At 39.3% G+C, this 15,328-nt stretch overlaps 1 protein-coding gene across 2 annotated transcripts; it reads right to left on the reverse strand.

Moving 5' to 3' along the window:
* Positions 1-837: 837 nt before the first annotated feature.
* On the reverse strand, positions 838-12,306 carry map7a (microtubule-associated protein 7a). Of its 2 annotated transcripts, XM_052154068.1 has the most exons (15): positions 12,047-12,306; positions 8,646-8,759; positions 8,363-8,437; positions 7,873-8,036; positions 7,159-7,270; positions 6,907-7,020; positions 6,563-6,711; positions 6,315-6,430; positions 5,949-6,181; positions 5,377-5,527; positions 4,498-4,669; positions 4,198-4,299; positions 4,000-4,050; positions 3,727-3,919; positions 838-1,777 (listed from the first exon to the last, which is right to left on the reverse strand). In XM_052154068.1, the coding sequence occupies exons 1-15, from the start codon at positions 12,177-12,179 to the stop codon at positions 1,767-1,769; spliced, it is 1,890 nt and encodes a 629-aa protein (XP_052010028.1). In that variant the 5' UTR covers positions 12,180-12,306; the 3' UTR covers positions 838-1,766. The 2 variants fall into 2 exon arrangements, with proteins under 2 accessions (XP_052010028.1, XP_052010029.1); XM_052154069.1 differs by lacking the exon at positions 6,907-7,020 and having other exon boundaries at positions 6,563-6,687; positions 12,047-12,305.
* Positions 12,307-15,328: the final 3,022 nt, after the last annotated feature.

Here is a 15,328-nt window from a genome sequence, read left to right on the forward strand (position 1 = left end):
TGCCACAATCCAATTCACACTGCATGAGTCACCAATAAAAAAAATTATTGAATCTTGAATTCTAAAAAAAGAGAGCTTGCATTATATGCAAAACATCAGCTGGAAATTCAGCCCCCTTGTTAAATATACTGTCTCTCATCATTTGCTTTCCCTCATGCCATCAAGATGTGTATGACTTTCTTTCTTCTGCTGAACACAGAGATTTTTAGAAGAATATCTCATCTATGTAGGTCCATACAATTCAAGCCAACAGGGTCCAGACCTTTGAAGCTCAAAAAGCTTAAAGTAATCCATATAAGTTCAGTCATTGTCTTCAGAAGTAACATGTCAACAGATCATGTAATATCAAATGTAATATATAAAATAACAGATCAACATTTCAGTTCTTATTTTACTATAAATCTACACTTTCAAACAGCCCTTCTAAGCACTCTTCTCTCCTAAGAGTTATTGACGATTCGCATTCTTTGTGCATATCACCACCTACGGGGCAGGGAGGAGAATTTATTGGAAAAAGCACTAAAATATTCATCTATTTCTCACCCAAACCTATCGTATTGCTTCTGAAGTCATGGATTTAACCACTGGAGTCATATAGATTACTTTTATGCTGCATTTATGTGCTTTTTGGAGCTTCAAAGGCCTACTCTTCTAAAAATCTTTGTTTGTGTTCTGCAAAATAAAAAGTCATACACACCTGGATATAACATTTTTTTAGACAAGGATCTTAAAAACCTTGGTAGAATTTGTATTTTATTAATTTGGGTTGTGTAAAATCTGTATGAATGGGTCTATTCTGAATAATTTTTTAGAACAAACACAACAACGAGTTTGGCTTTTGAAGATTCTTTACTTACACCAATAAAAAACATGAGTCAAACTGTTTACATCTTTTCACCTTATTTGCATACGCCTCTATCATTTCACAAGGTCAGCTGGTATCAGCACACTGTATGAATGCTCATAAAGGCAGACGAGCATGTAATCAATCATCATAGTCATATCATAATCAGTTTTGATTTATGAAAGAGAGGTGGGGGGAAATGATCTTATTTGTAACAGCTAAATAGCAGCAGTGCAAAATCATCTACTCAAACTAGAAATTCATGAGCTCACCTGTTTGGCACTGTGAGGCAAAAGCACAGGTCAGCAATGAGGACAAATGGAAAATTACTTCTATACAAGCTTTTAGCCTCATGACTAGAAACAGCAGCATTGCAAAGAGAGATTGTGAATTAAATGAATGGTTTCCACCATAGTTATCTGGCGATAAATACTAATTTGCATGCAGATGAATTGTTTTGCATCATATAGCTATTTGTATGTGCCAATATATGTATTAGACTAATATCTCCATTGTAGATTATAACATCAAATCTGCTTCTAGATTTAATGATGAAGCATTTCTCTTTATAACCATAAACATACTGACTAAAATAAAATACAAATATGACTAAATTAAAACTAAAACATAAAGCATTCAATGTTTGTCTGGTGGGTAATGTACCTTTAAGACATAACTGTATAAGTGACTCTTACCACATACATACCCAAAGTTATCTAGTTACTGAGCAATGAGTGTTATGTCACCATAGCAAATCAAGCATTAATTAAGTTTTATTTGGGCATTAGAATAAGGAACTGTAATATGTGATTCGTTTTTATAGTCTAAGGGAATAAATGTGCATATGTTGTTTTCTCGCAGAAAGACAAGCTTGCTGAAGTTGCTCCGAAGGTTGTGGCATCATTTGACAGATCCATGAAGGTTAAATGACCTCTAAAGCATGAAAAAAAAAGCATGACAATTTTTGTAATCATCAAATTAATTCATATAGATATTTATAATAATGCTACCAAAACAGGTGGTATTTATCCATGTAACAGTATACTACACCAATTAATAGACTCCCATATGGAAAAAAATGTTTTGCCTTCAGACAGCATTAAATTATGTTTAGGTACAGGTGAAACTCGAAAAATTAGAATATCGTGCAAAAGTTCATTAATTTCAGTAATTCAACTTAAAAGGTGAACTAATATATTATATAGACTCACTACAAGCAAAGTAAGATATTTCAAGCCTTTATTTGATATAATTTTGATGATTATGGCTTACAGCTTATGAAAACCCCAAATTCAGAATCTCAGAAAATTAGAATATTGTGAAAAGGTTCAGTATTGTAGGCTCAAAGTGTCACACTCTAATCAGCTAAACACCTGCAAAGGGTTCCTGAGCCTTTAAATGGTCTCTCAGTCTGGTTCAGTTGAATTCACAATCATGGGGAAGACTGCTGACCTGACAGTTGTGCAGAAAACCATCATTGACACCCTCCACAAGGAGGGAAAGCCTCAAAAGGTAATTGCAAAAGAAGTTGGATGTTCTCAAAGTGCTGTATCAAAGCACATTAATAGAAAGTTAAGTGGAAGGGAAAAGTGTGGAAGAAAAAGGTGCACAAGCAGCAGGGATGACCGTAGCCTGGAGAGGATTGTCAGGAAAAGGCCATTCAAATGTGTGGGGAGCTTCACAAGGAGTGGACTGAGGCTGGAGTTACTGCATCAAGAGCCACCACACACAGGCGGGTCCTGGACATGGGCTTCAAATGTCAAGCGTCTTACCTGGGCTAAAGAAAAAAAGAACTGGTCTGTTGCTCAGTGGTCCAAAGTCCTCTTTTCTGATGAGAGCAAATTTTGCATCTCATTTGGAAACCAAGGTCCCAGAGTCTGGAGGAAGAATGGAGAGGCACACAATCCAAGATGCTTGAAGTCCAGTGTGAAGTTTCCACAGTCTGTGTTGGTTTGGGGAGCCATGTCATCGGCTGGTGTTGGTCCACTGTGCTTTATTAAGTCCAGAGTCAAGCGCAGCCGTCTACGGGACATTTTAGAGCACTTCATGCTTCCTTCAGCAGACAAGCTTTATGGAGATGCTGACTTCATTTTCCAGCAGGACTTGGCACCTGCCCACACTGCCAAAAGTACCAAAACCTGGTTCAATGACCATGGTATTACTGTGCTTGATTGGCCAGCAAACTCAGCCTGACCTGAACCCCATAGAGAATCTATGGGGCATTATAAGAAGAAAGATGAGAGACATGAGACCAAACAATGCAGAAGAGCTGAAGGCCGCTATTGAAGCATCTTGGTCTTCCATAACACCTCAGCAGTGCCACAGGCTGATAGCATCCATGCCACGCCGCATTGAGGCAGTAATTAATGCAAAAGGGGCCCAAACCAAGTACTGAGTACATATGCATGATTATACTTTTCAGAGGGCTGACATTTCTGTATTTAAAATCCTTTTTTTTATTGATTTCATGTAATATTCTAATTTTCTGAGATTCTGAATTTGGGGTTTTAATAAGCTGTAAGCCATAATCATCAAAATTATATCAAATAAAGGCTTGAAATATCTTACTTTGCTTGTAATGAGTCTATATAATATATTAGTTTCACCTTTTAAGTTGAATTACTGAAATTAATGAACTTTTGCACGATATTCTAATTTTTCGAGTTTCACCTGTAGATGCAATTGCCATCTACAAAAAAAAAAAAAATACAAAAATAAAAAAACCTTATGCGAGGTGTATTAATGTGATTTTTTAATAATCAAGTTTACCACTTGAGTTGTGCCAGATGTTACATTTTTCATTCAATTATGTTAGATTTCAATGGCAAATTCTAGTTTGAATAAATTCTTTAGTAACTTTCAAGATTATTTTTTCCCCAAACCTGTTTGCTGATGGGCCTGTATCTCATCCAGGCCAGAGAGAGTGCGGAAAGATCGACGTTCCTTGAAGGCCACTGTAGGAAGCATGTCCTCCTCGTCCCTCAGCTCAGGCTTTGGAGTTTTTCCTGGACTTGATAGCCTGATTACAGGCCTTCCATTCTCACTAGGCAAGGTGCCCTTCACTGATACAGGTTTCTGCAGTGCACAGATCATTAGCTCTGCTTCAGGGCCTCTGGATCAGGCAGCAACATTGAGCATTTTAGAAATAGCCTTACCTTCTCTTCAGAGTCTGTCTTTCGTGTCCTTTTCATGATTTCATCCAGACGCTGATTGGGAAATGTTTAAAGCACATTATACATTGTAATATTAACTTGCTAATCTTGCTCATCAAGCTTCTTTTAGTTAATTTCCACGGCCAGTTCCACTATTTCATTAAATCATAGGCTGAACAGGAGTCTTTCATTTTCTCATACCTTTTTCCTCTGTTGGCGCTCAACCTCTTCTCTCTGGAAGTGTCTCTCTCTTTCCAGTCTCTGCTGTTCTGCCTGTGCCTTTTGGCAAGCTTCTTCCTCTCTCTGAGAAGACGTTATAGCACAGATAATGGATTTTTTTTGTATTGTACAACCATGATCCACTTAATATGATATTGTATAGGTGTATGCTAATGTTACGACATCCTATGAATCGGAAACCCTAAGCCTTCTGAGAAGCAGCAGCTTTGAGAAAAGAACATGTAAGATGGTAATGTAAGTGGGAAGGGCTTATTTAAATACCTGTTGTTGAAGCTTATTTTCCTCCTCTTTTTGTCTGCTAGCATTCTCTTTCTCAGCTTGAAGTCGCTCATCCTCTTCCCTCTTCCTCATTTCCTCCTGCAGTCTGAAGGCCTCTGCTTCTTGTCTGGCTCGTTCCTCAGCTCTCCGACACGCTAGTTCCTCTCTGCTTCTTCTGCAGATATGAAATTAAATGACGTGCAGAAAATGTCCCTATTACCTGTCAGATATCACTGAGATGGATGCCATGAATATCACACCTGTCTCTGGAACACCCCAAGGCTCTGAAAACAGCTTGGGGGAAAATGACCGTAGGCCACAGTCAGATTCTTTGCTTAACCAATCAGAAGACTTTGAAGCACTTTCTGCCTGTCAATCATTCTGCACATTCACAGGGCCGCCCTTATATGGGCAAAAGGGAGCTGAGAGCGTCAGTTTGAGAGTTGTCCATTTGTAGCATGTGAACGCTATTTTGAAACCATTGCTTTTAACAGCTAACGTCCTAGTACCTATGCAAGGTCAGTGGAACTGTTTGGGTTTGCTGACATCAGATTGCGTATTTATTTTTGTTACCTGTGAAACTAAGATGCTTTACTGCTCCATCTCTGATTATAACAGTTTCCAAGCATATCTGTAGCAGCTGTGTCCCAAATGACGTACTATACATGATTATGCACTTACACTAGTATGCACTGTGCACTCAGCCATGTAATGTGAATTTTTAAAGTGTAGTACTGTCCCAAATGGAACACTTCATGGTTATTTACTACATGGAAGCAGTCACCTTTAACAGCTGATGAAAGCACATGAGATGTGTTGCTGCTATAGCTTTAGCCTTCAACATTTGTATTTCAAACAATGTACATATTCACACAGCTGTACCTCTCGGTGTCCTCTTTCTGGCTGCGTTCCTCTTCCTCCTTCTCTCTCTGGAGCCTGGCTTGTCTCCTTTTCTCTGCCAGCAGGCGAGTGGCCTCCTCAGGGTTTGTGGTCCAATAAGCAGGTCGGACCAGGACTTCATCACCATTGTGACCTTGTCCAGAGAGAGACATATTATAAGAGGGTAAAATAAATTAGGGTTCTTTGACTTGTAGCAATAGCACCATTTTAGGTGCTAAATAGAGCCTCTTTTTACAGAGCCCATACAGAACAGCAGCCTAGTGAAAGTAAATAACCTTAAGCCTAAAAACAATGAATCATTTAAGCATAAAAGTGTGCTTTGGTTGATGTGGTTCTAAATTGAAATTGAACAGGATCACATAACATCTCTATTCTAGCTTGTTCTTCTCTAAGCAGTCTCTTTGAATGAAGCTCTTATGTTGTAGCATTCCTCATTTTTTAGTCGCATTGTTGTGTAAGTCTGCCAAATGAATACATGTAGGGAGCTATCCTTTTGAGCAGATTTGCCTACAGTACCTATTGAAATAACAAAAACTTCTCAGTCTTCTACTAACCATTAGGAATCTGAGAGCAAGATGGAGAGTTCTGAGGTCCATTAGTTACTAGATTTAACTGAAGTTGGCCATCCTGTTTAACATCTCTGTGCAGACATTGTGGAGTTGTTTCCTTTGGTTGTAGAGGGGCGGAGGAGAGTTCATGCGCTGCCTCAAGATCCTCCTCTTCTGGGAGTGGAGGCAAACCAACTTTTTTAAGTGTTGTATGTGTGACATGTGGTCTGTTCTGCAGCCTTGGAAATGGGAGATACATGGAGAGAACATGTCAAAAGTCCCACCGTGTGATTTTAAATACAAGAAATAGTGAACTACATCAAAATTTTCTCCCTGTAGTTAATTGCTCTTTACAAAGACAATCAAATCTACCCCAGTGGTGGAGGTGCTGCATTCCCCTGTGGGTTTGTGTCTGGTTTGGCCTTGCTTTCAGCTGATGTTTGAAGGTGCATTTTCAGGTCTTTTCCCTCAGCATCGCTTTTTGCCACCTGAAACCCATTATAACAATTCACATAAACATATTTTTTGTAAAACTCTTTCCAATGCTGGAGAGCAATGCATTTTGTTTACGTATTCAACTAATTCAAATAACTTTCATAAAACTTCATGTGAACTCTCACCAGCTCTCTGTTGGTGGTTCTGCGGATGGTGGCTTTTGGACCTGAGCTGGTAGGCCTGTTTACCATTTTCCCACAATGGAACTGTGGCTTTTGTGTGTTGCTGGAGTTCGTAGAATGGCATGAGGCTGAACGACGACAAACATGAACAACTTAAAATATATGGGGATGATTTTTTTTTTTTAAGATCAAGAAAATTAGTGGGGGATGAATGAGTACAAAGAAATGAGCAAAAGAAAGAAAAGGAAGCAGAGATTCAAGTACACCCAACTGCAGCCAGTTACCTTTAAATATCTAAATGAATGGCAGATTTTGTTATTTTTGTTTCATTTTCCCTAAAGTGGTACCTGTCTCTCGGGACAGACACATAGCGCTTCTACTCCTGGCTAGATAGGAGAAGGTGGGAGTCTGAAGGCGACTTACGAGTTCAATCTCCCATTGGCTAATAGAGCGGCGTTTAGCTAGAGAAAAGCAGAAAGCAGAAAGACTAAGAAAAAGTTGTTAGAACCGGAAGAGATTGAAAAAATAGGTGCGACAAGCCTGGAATAGAGTTTTAGTATGTTAGTTATTACATTTTGAATCATGCATTGAAAATTCACCATTTGTTTTGCTCCCAGTGTTGTTGGTGACCCGGCGAGAGCAGTGGCCAAGTTTCTGTTTGGCCTTCTGACTTTTCTCCATCGTCTTTCGCATCACAGACTCATAACGCTCCTACAACATGAATGGAAAACTGTTCCCGTAATCCAACTCTACATAGACTACCAGTCAAATGTTTTCTCACATTTGATCTAATTTACGTTTCTCATGATCTGAAAAATCTTTTGATCTAAAGACTAATACTTAAATGTTTGCAGTTTGTTAAGCTAAACTGGATAGTAAAGGAAAAACAGTCATGGGAACTCCTTCAGTATTAGTTAAAAGGCTTTGTGTCCCCTGATGAAAATGGTGGCTACTTTGAGGAAGATAAAATATGAGATAGCTTAAAGTTTAAAAAACCTTTCATTTTCAATTTTCATTTGTGATAGTTCATATTTTGATGTTTGATGCCTTCACTGTTAATCTGAAATGTGGAAAATAGTAATAGTAAAGAATGAGTTAGTGTGTCCAAACTTTTGATTGGTAGTGTACACATATGTTTTTGATCATTATGGCAGAATCCTGCACAGCGTTTCAGATCATATTTCCAGCCACTTTGCTGCAATCAGTGCTGCAGTATTTACATAATTCACATGAACAGATGATTTACATAACCTCTACAAACAGAATCTCTCTCACCAAACATCATTCACCATTTATGTAATTTAAAAACTCACTCTGTCTTCTTTGTGCCTCTGTCTGCGTTTCTCCTCGACAGCCATCCTCCTCCTTTCCTCTCTTTGTCGCTGCTCCTCCAGCTTCTTCCGTCGCTCCTCCAGGTGTTTCTCGTAGAACTGCTTGGCCCGTTCCTCTCTTGCCAACCATCCATGTTCACGCAACGCTATAAAGTTTAGGTACATCATAGATGATTGTAAAACTTTCATTATAGTACTAAACTTTTTTCTTCTAATCAAATGTGCACAAATTTGTGACATAGACCATGTTAACTTTGTACAAGATGTCAGATTTCCTTGGTTCCATTGAAGCACACAAGATGCTCTTGTGTTGAGAAACGGATTTGGAGAGATTCTAAAAATGTATGTACATTTTCAGTTAAACTTTTCACTCTAATTGTTATGCTGACAATATATAATTTTTTAACAACGTTAGAAAAAAAAAAGCATTTTTACTAGTGATCTCTGACTTTTAGACCAGTAAGAAGAATACCCAGCTGTTTTTGGTATGCCTCTCTTCGTTCTCGGGCCAAACGCAGCCTCTCATCCACCTTTAGTGCATTTGACTCTAAATTACAAAAGAGTCAATCAGAAAATATACTTGTGCAGTGTGCAAGATGACAAATGTATTCATGCTGGAATAAAGCCTTTTATCAAATAAATGTACTTAAAGCTTAAGAACCAACAACTGGCATGTTGTCCATGGCAGCAGTGTAGGATAAATTGCAAGTGATATTGATGGATAAATCATTTTAAATAATATGCTAATTTCAGACCTGCAGTATGTCCATTTCTTTTGTTGATATTAATCTGTGCTGATCTGATATGCAACAGAGCACATGCTTTTCTCTTATTCTCTGAGGCTGTGAGTTTCACGTCAGAGCTGGGATCTGAAAGAAGAAAAAAAAACAACAGGCATAACAGAAAGTGTGCAACCTTACCTTAAAGGGATAGTTCACTCAAAAAAACAAATTCTCTCATTTACTCACCCCAACTCATGCCATTCCAGATGCGTATGAGTTACTTTCTTCTGTAGAACACAAATTAAGATTTTTTGTAGAATATCTCAGCTCTGTATGTCCACACAGTTGGACAAAAATGGTGGCCAGAACTTTGAATCTCCAAAAAGCACATAAATCCAGCATAAAAGTAATTCATAAAACTACAGTGGTTACATACATGCCTTCTGGAACAATATGATAGAGGTGGGTGAGAAACAGATCATTATTTTAGTCCTTTTTTTACTATGAATCTCATCCCTGCCTAGAAGTTGGCGATATGCATGAAGAATGCAAATTGGCAAAAACAAAAGTATAAGAATGTGGAAGTGAATGTGAAAGTGGAGAATTATAGTAAAAAAAGGGACATAAATATTGATCTGTTTCTCACCTACACCTATCATATCGCTTCTGAAGATACGGATTTGACCTCTGGAGTCGCAAGGATTACTTTTATGTTGTCTTTATGTGATTTTTGGAGAGTCAAAATTCTGGCCAACATTCACTTGCATTGTATGGACCTACAGAGATGAGATGTTCTTCTTAAAATCTTAATTTGTGTTCTACATCTGGGATAGCATGAGGGTGAATAAATGACGAGAGAATTTCTGTTTTTGGGTGAACTACCCCTTTTAATAGTTACTTAGTAAGGGAAGTGACCCAATTAAGCCCACCCAAATCTAGGTTTTAAATGTTTTCTCATAGAAATATTAACAGCCTTCCAATAAAGTGAGTATAAAATCAAAGATTAACCCAAACACTCACAATGATATTCAAGGTAAACACATAATAGTTTTTTCATGAATGAAAAAAACACTATATTTTACAATTTAGAGCATGTTTTTTATTTGGTTTTAAAACAATTATAATAAGTATGCTGCTTTTAATCTATGAGCAAACATGCTTTTCAAAGGCAGTGTTCCTTATAAGCCCACAAAAATAAAAGAAGTTATATTTCTGGATCATAATTACAGATTGAACACTAAATCTTGTTTGAGCTGAAGAAGCTACTTAAATATTTTCATTTATTGTGGTTATCAGCAGTTATTTATTTATTCTTTTACTGCATCTCTCTGTGTGGCTATCACTCAGGCAGTGTCCTGCACTAGCTTGACATACTTTTCAAATAAAAAGTATTGCTGTTAAACACAAAAATAATAAATTATATCAAGTTGCATTTGATTTATTATCTCTAAATGTATTTTTTTTTAATCATTCCTCATGCAGTTTGTTCATCTGACTAAAAAACTTCTTCAAATTTCCAAAAATGGGCGCCAAACTATTGTAGCACGTGGTCCCAAATAACTACGAAACATTTGACCGGCTCCAAATAAAGAGTAAAATGATACCAACAAATATTTACCTTTTCTCTGCAACAATATTTTTTTTCTCTTGCTTCAAAATAAAAAACGTAAGTGGGCTTATATGGTATGTGGTCTTCATAGGGTCACTTCCCCTAATCAAATAGTCAAGCACTAGTACCACCCAGAAGATTGCACATTAGTTAAGCAAATCAGCATTTATATTTTATTTTTTTAATTATATATATATATATATATATATATATATATATATATATATATATATATATATATATATATATATATATATTGTATTTAAAAAATCAACCTTTAAACTCAGTATTTATTAAGATTTTCCCTAAAAACTGGAAACCTTCAACCTTAAGAGATCATTTACTGCACTAAATCAAGAATGAGGAATGCTTGTTATAATGAAAGCCTTTTAGTAAATTTCTTAAAACAAAATTCTGAAACAAGCACACAAGCTTATTCAAACATTTGTGCAAGTTTGTTTTTAAAAAAGCGCCTTAAAAAATGTTAAACGGGGTTTAAAGGGGTCACAGAAGACATTGTTGTGTGTAAGTCTACGACTGTACAATTATTTTCTTCCATCCCAATTTAATATGCAGAAACAATGTTAACAATTTTCATTTGTAAGTTGGTTCTCCCCCCAAAAAGTTGCTCAGTGACACTATCTAAACATTTCAAACATTGGTGTGAATTTGGTGCGGGATTTGTTTTCCAACCAATTGGAAGACTGTGTTTAGGAAACCTGTTTGAAAGCCATTATTTTGCAATTCCATTTGGTGTAACTATTGGTGCAGAAATGACACACTTCACTTTAAGTCTAGTGTGGAAAGCATGTCCGTGTAACTGATGAGCGGAGTTTAGTGAATATACTGCAATGTATGTGTTTGACCTACCGTACCATTAAACATTTATCTGTCATTGTAGTGTTTTTAAAACACCTTTATAAACCCACCCTCAGGGCCAAAAGGCAGAAATGAACATGAGGCCTGTCTCATGCCAGTTTTGAGACAGCCTAAGGCCTGTACACAACTACAATGGGAGCATTTGTTTTGCTGTTGCTGTGTAGAACAACAGATTCAGCGTGTGACTGAAGACTACGTGACAGTGAACTCATGAGGTGCACTTAAATCTCAGAAGCAACACAGAATCCAATACAGTGATACTGAGAGGTGAAGTGTAGATGCAATACCTATCTGAACTTGAATACCTGAATTTGCATGCATTAATTGGTTCTGGCACTTAGATATGAAAGCAGACATGCTTGTCATTGAGGCACATTAAATAACAGACAATCTAACATGTGATTCTGACATAGAAAGATCCTTAAAATAAAGTGTGTCATTTCTTGAAAAATAATGGCGTTTTCAAATAGGTTTCCCGAACACACCCCCGTCTTCCATTGGTTGTACAAACAGGTAGTCTCGCCTCAAAAATGGCACACATTGTCTTTAAGAATAAACACAGTCAGCGCCTCTATTGTAGCAGGCCTCATCACACACACACACCGTGCTTATTACGTCACCATTTGAGCATATCAAGATTAAGAATTGAATTACAAACTATATACACACACAGCATATGTCTTGGCTTTAAATACCTTTATGGAATATAATGAACATAATATACATCTTAAATGCATATTCTAATATTTGCCTAACTTGATCACATGCCTGGATCCTGCATTTTAAGACGCATGCATATAATTGTAAGTTACACGCAGTATATTGTGGATCCTGCATAAGCAGAGTACAAACATGAGCCATATTCACCATTATAAAGGGTGAAACACCACATGCTATATATACAGTCTGCTTCATTGTAAGTATGGCACTTAGGCTGATCACCAACCTCTCTGCCTGCTTGCAGTGTCGCACATCTTCAGTCGTCCCTTCTCTGTGCTGATAGAGATACCCAGCTCTGCCGCCCTGCCTGTCTTTCTCCACTCCCGCTCCTGCTCTGCCAGGCTCAGATGAGCTGGCATCTTTTTGATTATTTGCTTATGCTCCTGTGTGTGTTCTACTTCTAATACATCTTCAGCATCTGTGCTGCATGTGCAAGTCTTCCACTCTAGCTATCAGCTTTTCAGTGTATCTCTAATAGCGAATGGGCTGGTTGAGAGAGAGAGAGAGAGAGAGAGAGAGAGAGACAGAGAGAGAGAGAGAGAGAGCAAGATACCTTTTTCCTAAGGGAAATTGTGGGAGCAGCTGATGTGCTCCTGTCTGTGTTGCACCCAGCACACGTGCCCAGCAATCAAACTCAGTCACCATCCGTATGTACAAGGTGCACATGTGCCATACTGTCACTGAGCTCCTCCTCACAAAAGAAACCATTCAGACATCTGTGATCTCTGGTAACAGCTGTGATTATTGGAAGTGTGTTTCCCTTTAAAGTTCCAGCTAAGAACTGCAGCAGAGTCTCTTCTATTGGTCAGTAACATTGACGGCATGCAGGGCCGAAATATTCACAGCACAACAAAAGAGACTAAGCTGGATGCAAGCGCTTCTTCTTGGTGGTTGCCTGGGTGATTGTGATATGCAAAAAAACGTGGGAGTGAATAGAGGCATGACATTGCATGTGTGTGTCCAGAAATAGCAGACCAGGCAGCCTGGGAAGAAAATGTGCTTTCAATCTTGTCAAAGATCAGCTGTTTATGACAGTTACAGAAAATACATGACAGATCACAGATCAGATCGAATGGGCAAGTTATACCTCAACATCATGGGCAGAATGCAGTAACAGTTTTTTTTAAAGTTTTTTTTTTAATTATAATTATGACCAAAATCGAGTCTCTTACACTATAATCAGAATTATCACACTAAATTCGAAAGGGAGTCAAAAGTTCTGCTCTGAATTTGGTTCTGTGCATACCAAAATTCGAACCAATTCCCCCAGTGGCGGTTGCTGGAAGGGTTGTTGCTGAAATGTCCACAAGGTGGCACCAAAAGCAAGTAATACAGTGAACAGGAATGCATATTTTATTAACCTTGTCCCCAAACCCAAACCTAACTTTCACACAAGAACATTTTTTGAATTTTAGCAAAAATGCAACCTGCATTATTTATGGAGACGCAATTACTTCCTGGTTTCAAAAGACCTGTACCCATGTGTCTGAGGCAGCTTGTGCAACACACTATTAGTAGCACCAGAGGAAAAAACAAACACATTTGTAGTGATACAAAAATGTCTGATGTAATGCAGAATGGGGTTGATTTCAAGGTACATGACCATTCGTAATCAGTTTCAGTAGTTCGTATGTTAATGTAATCTTGTGTTGAAGTGGTAAACGTATTTGACTTGTACGTATACTGAAGGTACCCCCAAAAAAAAAATATAGCCTGTAGAGTGAGCGCTTAACACATTTATTTGAAGGTGCGTTCTTGTACGATGGCTGGTCAAGAGGGGCTACACTGCGATTCAAACGGGAGACCACCACTCATCTTAGAAGTAGATGGGCTCATGGCATTCAAACGGGGAAGGTGAGAACAAGAGTTGGCCCACACTGCATTCGAAAGGGAGGGCTCACACTGCTTTTCGAAACGGGAGACTGCTCTGTAGAGAGAGTGGTTTAGCTTGCGGCATTCAAACAGGTAAACCCAGCATGCATTCGAACAGGGGGTCCACTCTGCATCCGAAATGGAAAGGGCCATACATTGCCTCGAAAGGGGGAGCCCAGAATGAGGCGAGAACGTGAATGAGCTTGCGCGGCATTTGATCAAAAGGGGCTACGTGGGGGCCAGGGTATTTCAGCGATTATTTAAGCTGACCATCACCCCGGAGCCACGAGTTTGAATCCAGGGCGTGCTGAGTGACACCAGCCAGGTCTCCTAAGCAACCAAATTGGCCGGGTTGCTAGGGAGGGTAGATTCACATGAGGTAACCTCCTCGTGGTTGCGATCAGTGGTTCTCACTCTCAGTGGGGCGCGTGGTAAGTTGTGCGTGGATCGTGGAAGTAGCATGAGCCTCCCATGCCGTGAATCTCCACGTCATGCACAACGAGCCACATGACTGTCTCAGAAGTGGAGGCAGCTGAGACTTGTCCTCCGCCACACGGATTGAGGTGAGTAACCGGACCACCACGAGGACCTACTAAGTAGTGGGAATTGGGCATTCCAAATTGGGAGAAAAGGGGATATAAAAGGGGCTACAAGGAGTTTGAATGGGAGACTGCTCTAAAGAGAGAGTAATTTAGTTCACGATTCGAACGGGCACCCCAGCATGCATCCAAACACATGTCCACTCTGAATCCAAACAGAAATTTGCAGTGCTTGGACAGTGCATTTGCGCCATTTGCAGGAATTACGCCACAGTTGTGGCACCTGTATGGCACGTTTGTGCTACAATGCGGTGCCGGGGGAGTTTGGCCCGAAAGACACTGCAGTAGTGGTGCCTGGACAGCCCATTTGTGCTACTTAGGGATGATTTGAGCCAATGTTCAAGCAACTTTTTTTTTCCTCCACTTTTCTCCCCAATTTGGAATGCCCAATTCCCAATGCGCTCTAACTCCTCGTGGTGGTGTAGTGACTCACCTCAATCCAGGTGAATCTCAGTTGCCTCCACTTCTGAGACCACCACGTGGCTTGTTGAGCACTTTACCGAAGAGACCTAGCACATGTGGAGGCTTCATGCTATTCTCCACGGTAATGCGATCAATGGCGGTCTCAGAAGTGGAGGCAACTGAGATTCACCTGGATTGAGGCAAGTCACTACACTACCACGAGGAGTAATATCGAATCCACGCAGAACTCACCACACCCCTAGAGAACCACATTATAGTGACCACAAGGAGGTTAACCCAACATGACACTACCGAACCTAGTAACCGTGGTAACTGGTTGCTTAGGAAGCCTGACTGTAGTCACTCCGCATGCCCTGGATTCGAACTTGTGACTCCAGGTGTGGTAGTCAGTGTCTTTACTTGCTGAGCTACCCAGGCCCCCTGCTTTCTAGCAACTTAAATGTTTGCCGTCTTTGGCTCCTTGGAAGGTAACGGTGAAGTCTTGGAGTGAACTCTAGATAGCAAATACAAGAGGAAAACCTGTGAACAATCCCATGGAAGGGGATCTCTATCATAGAGACCTGCTGGAAGTAATATTGGTGAAACCCTTGCGGATGGGGCAATTTCAGGCATTT

Source organism: Xyrauchen texanus, chromosome 22, assembly GCF_025860055.1.
Source record: "Xyrauchen texanus isolate HMW12.3.18 chromosome 22, RBS_HiC_50CHRs, whole genome shotgun sequence".
NCBI classification, from domain to species: Eukaryota; Metazoa; Chordata; class Actinopteri; order Cypriniformes; family Catostomidae; genus Xyrauchen; species Xyrauchen texanus.

Bases quoted from the DNA above. Each gene is read 5' to 3' on its own strand.
- map7a (XM_052154068.1), bottom strand. From the start codon at position 12,179: ATGCCAGCTCATCTGAGCCTGGCAGAGCAGGAGCGGGAGTGGAGAAAG. The intron at 8,760-12,046 runs GTTGGTGATCAG...TTCTTCTTTCAG, and splicing joins CACTGCAAGCAGGCAGAGAG to ATCCCAGCTCTGACGTGAAA. The intron at 3,920-3,999 runs GTAAGGCTATTT...TGTGCACTGCAG, and splicing joins AGACAGACTCTGAAGAGAAG to AAACCTGTATCAGTGAAGGG.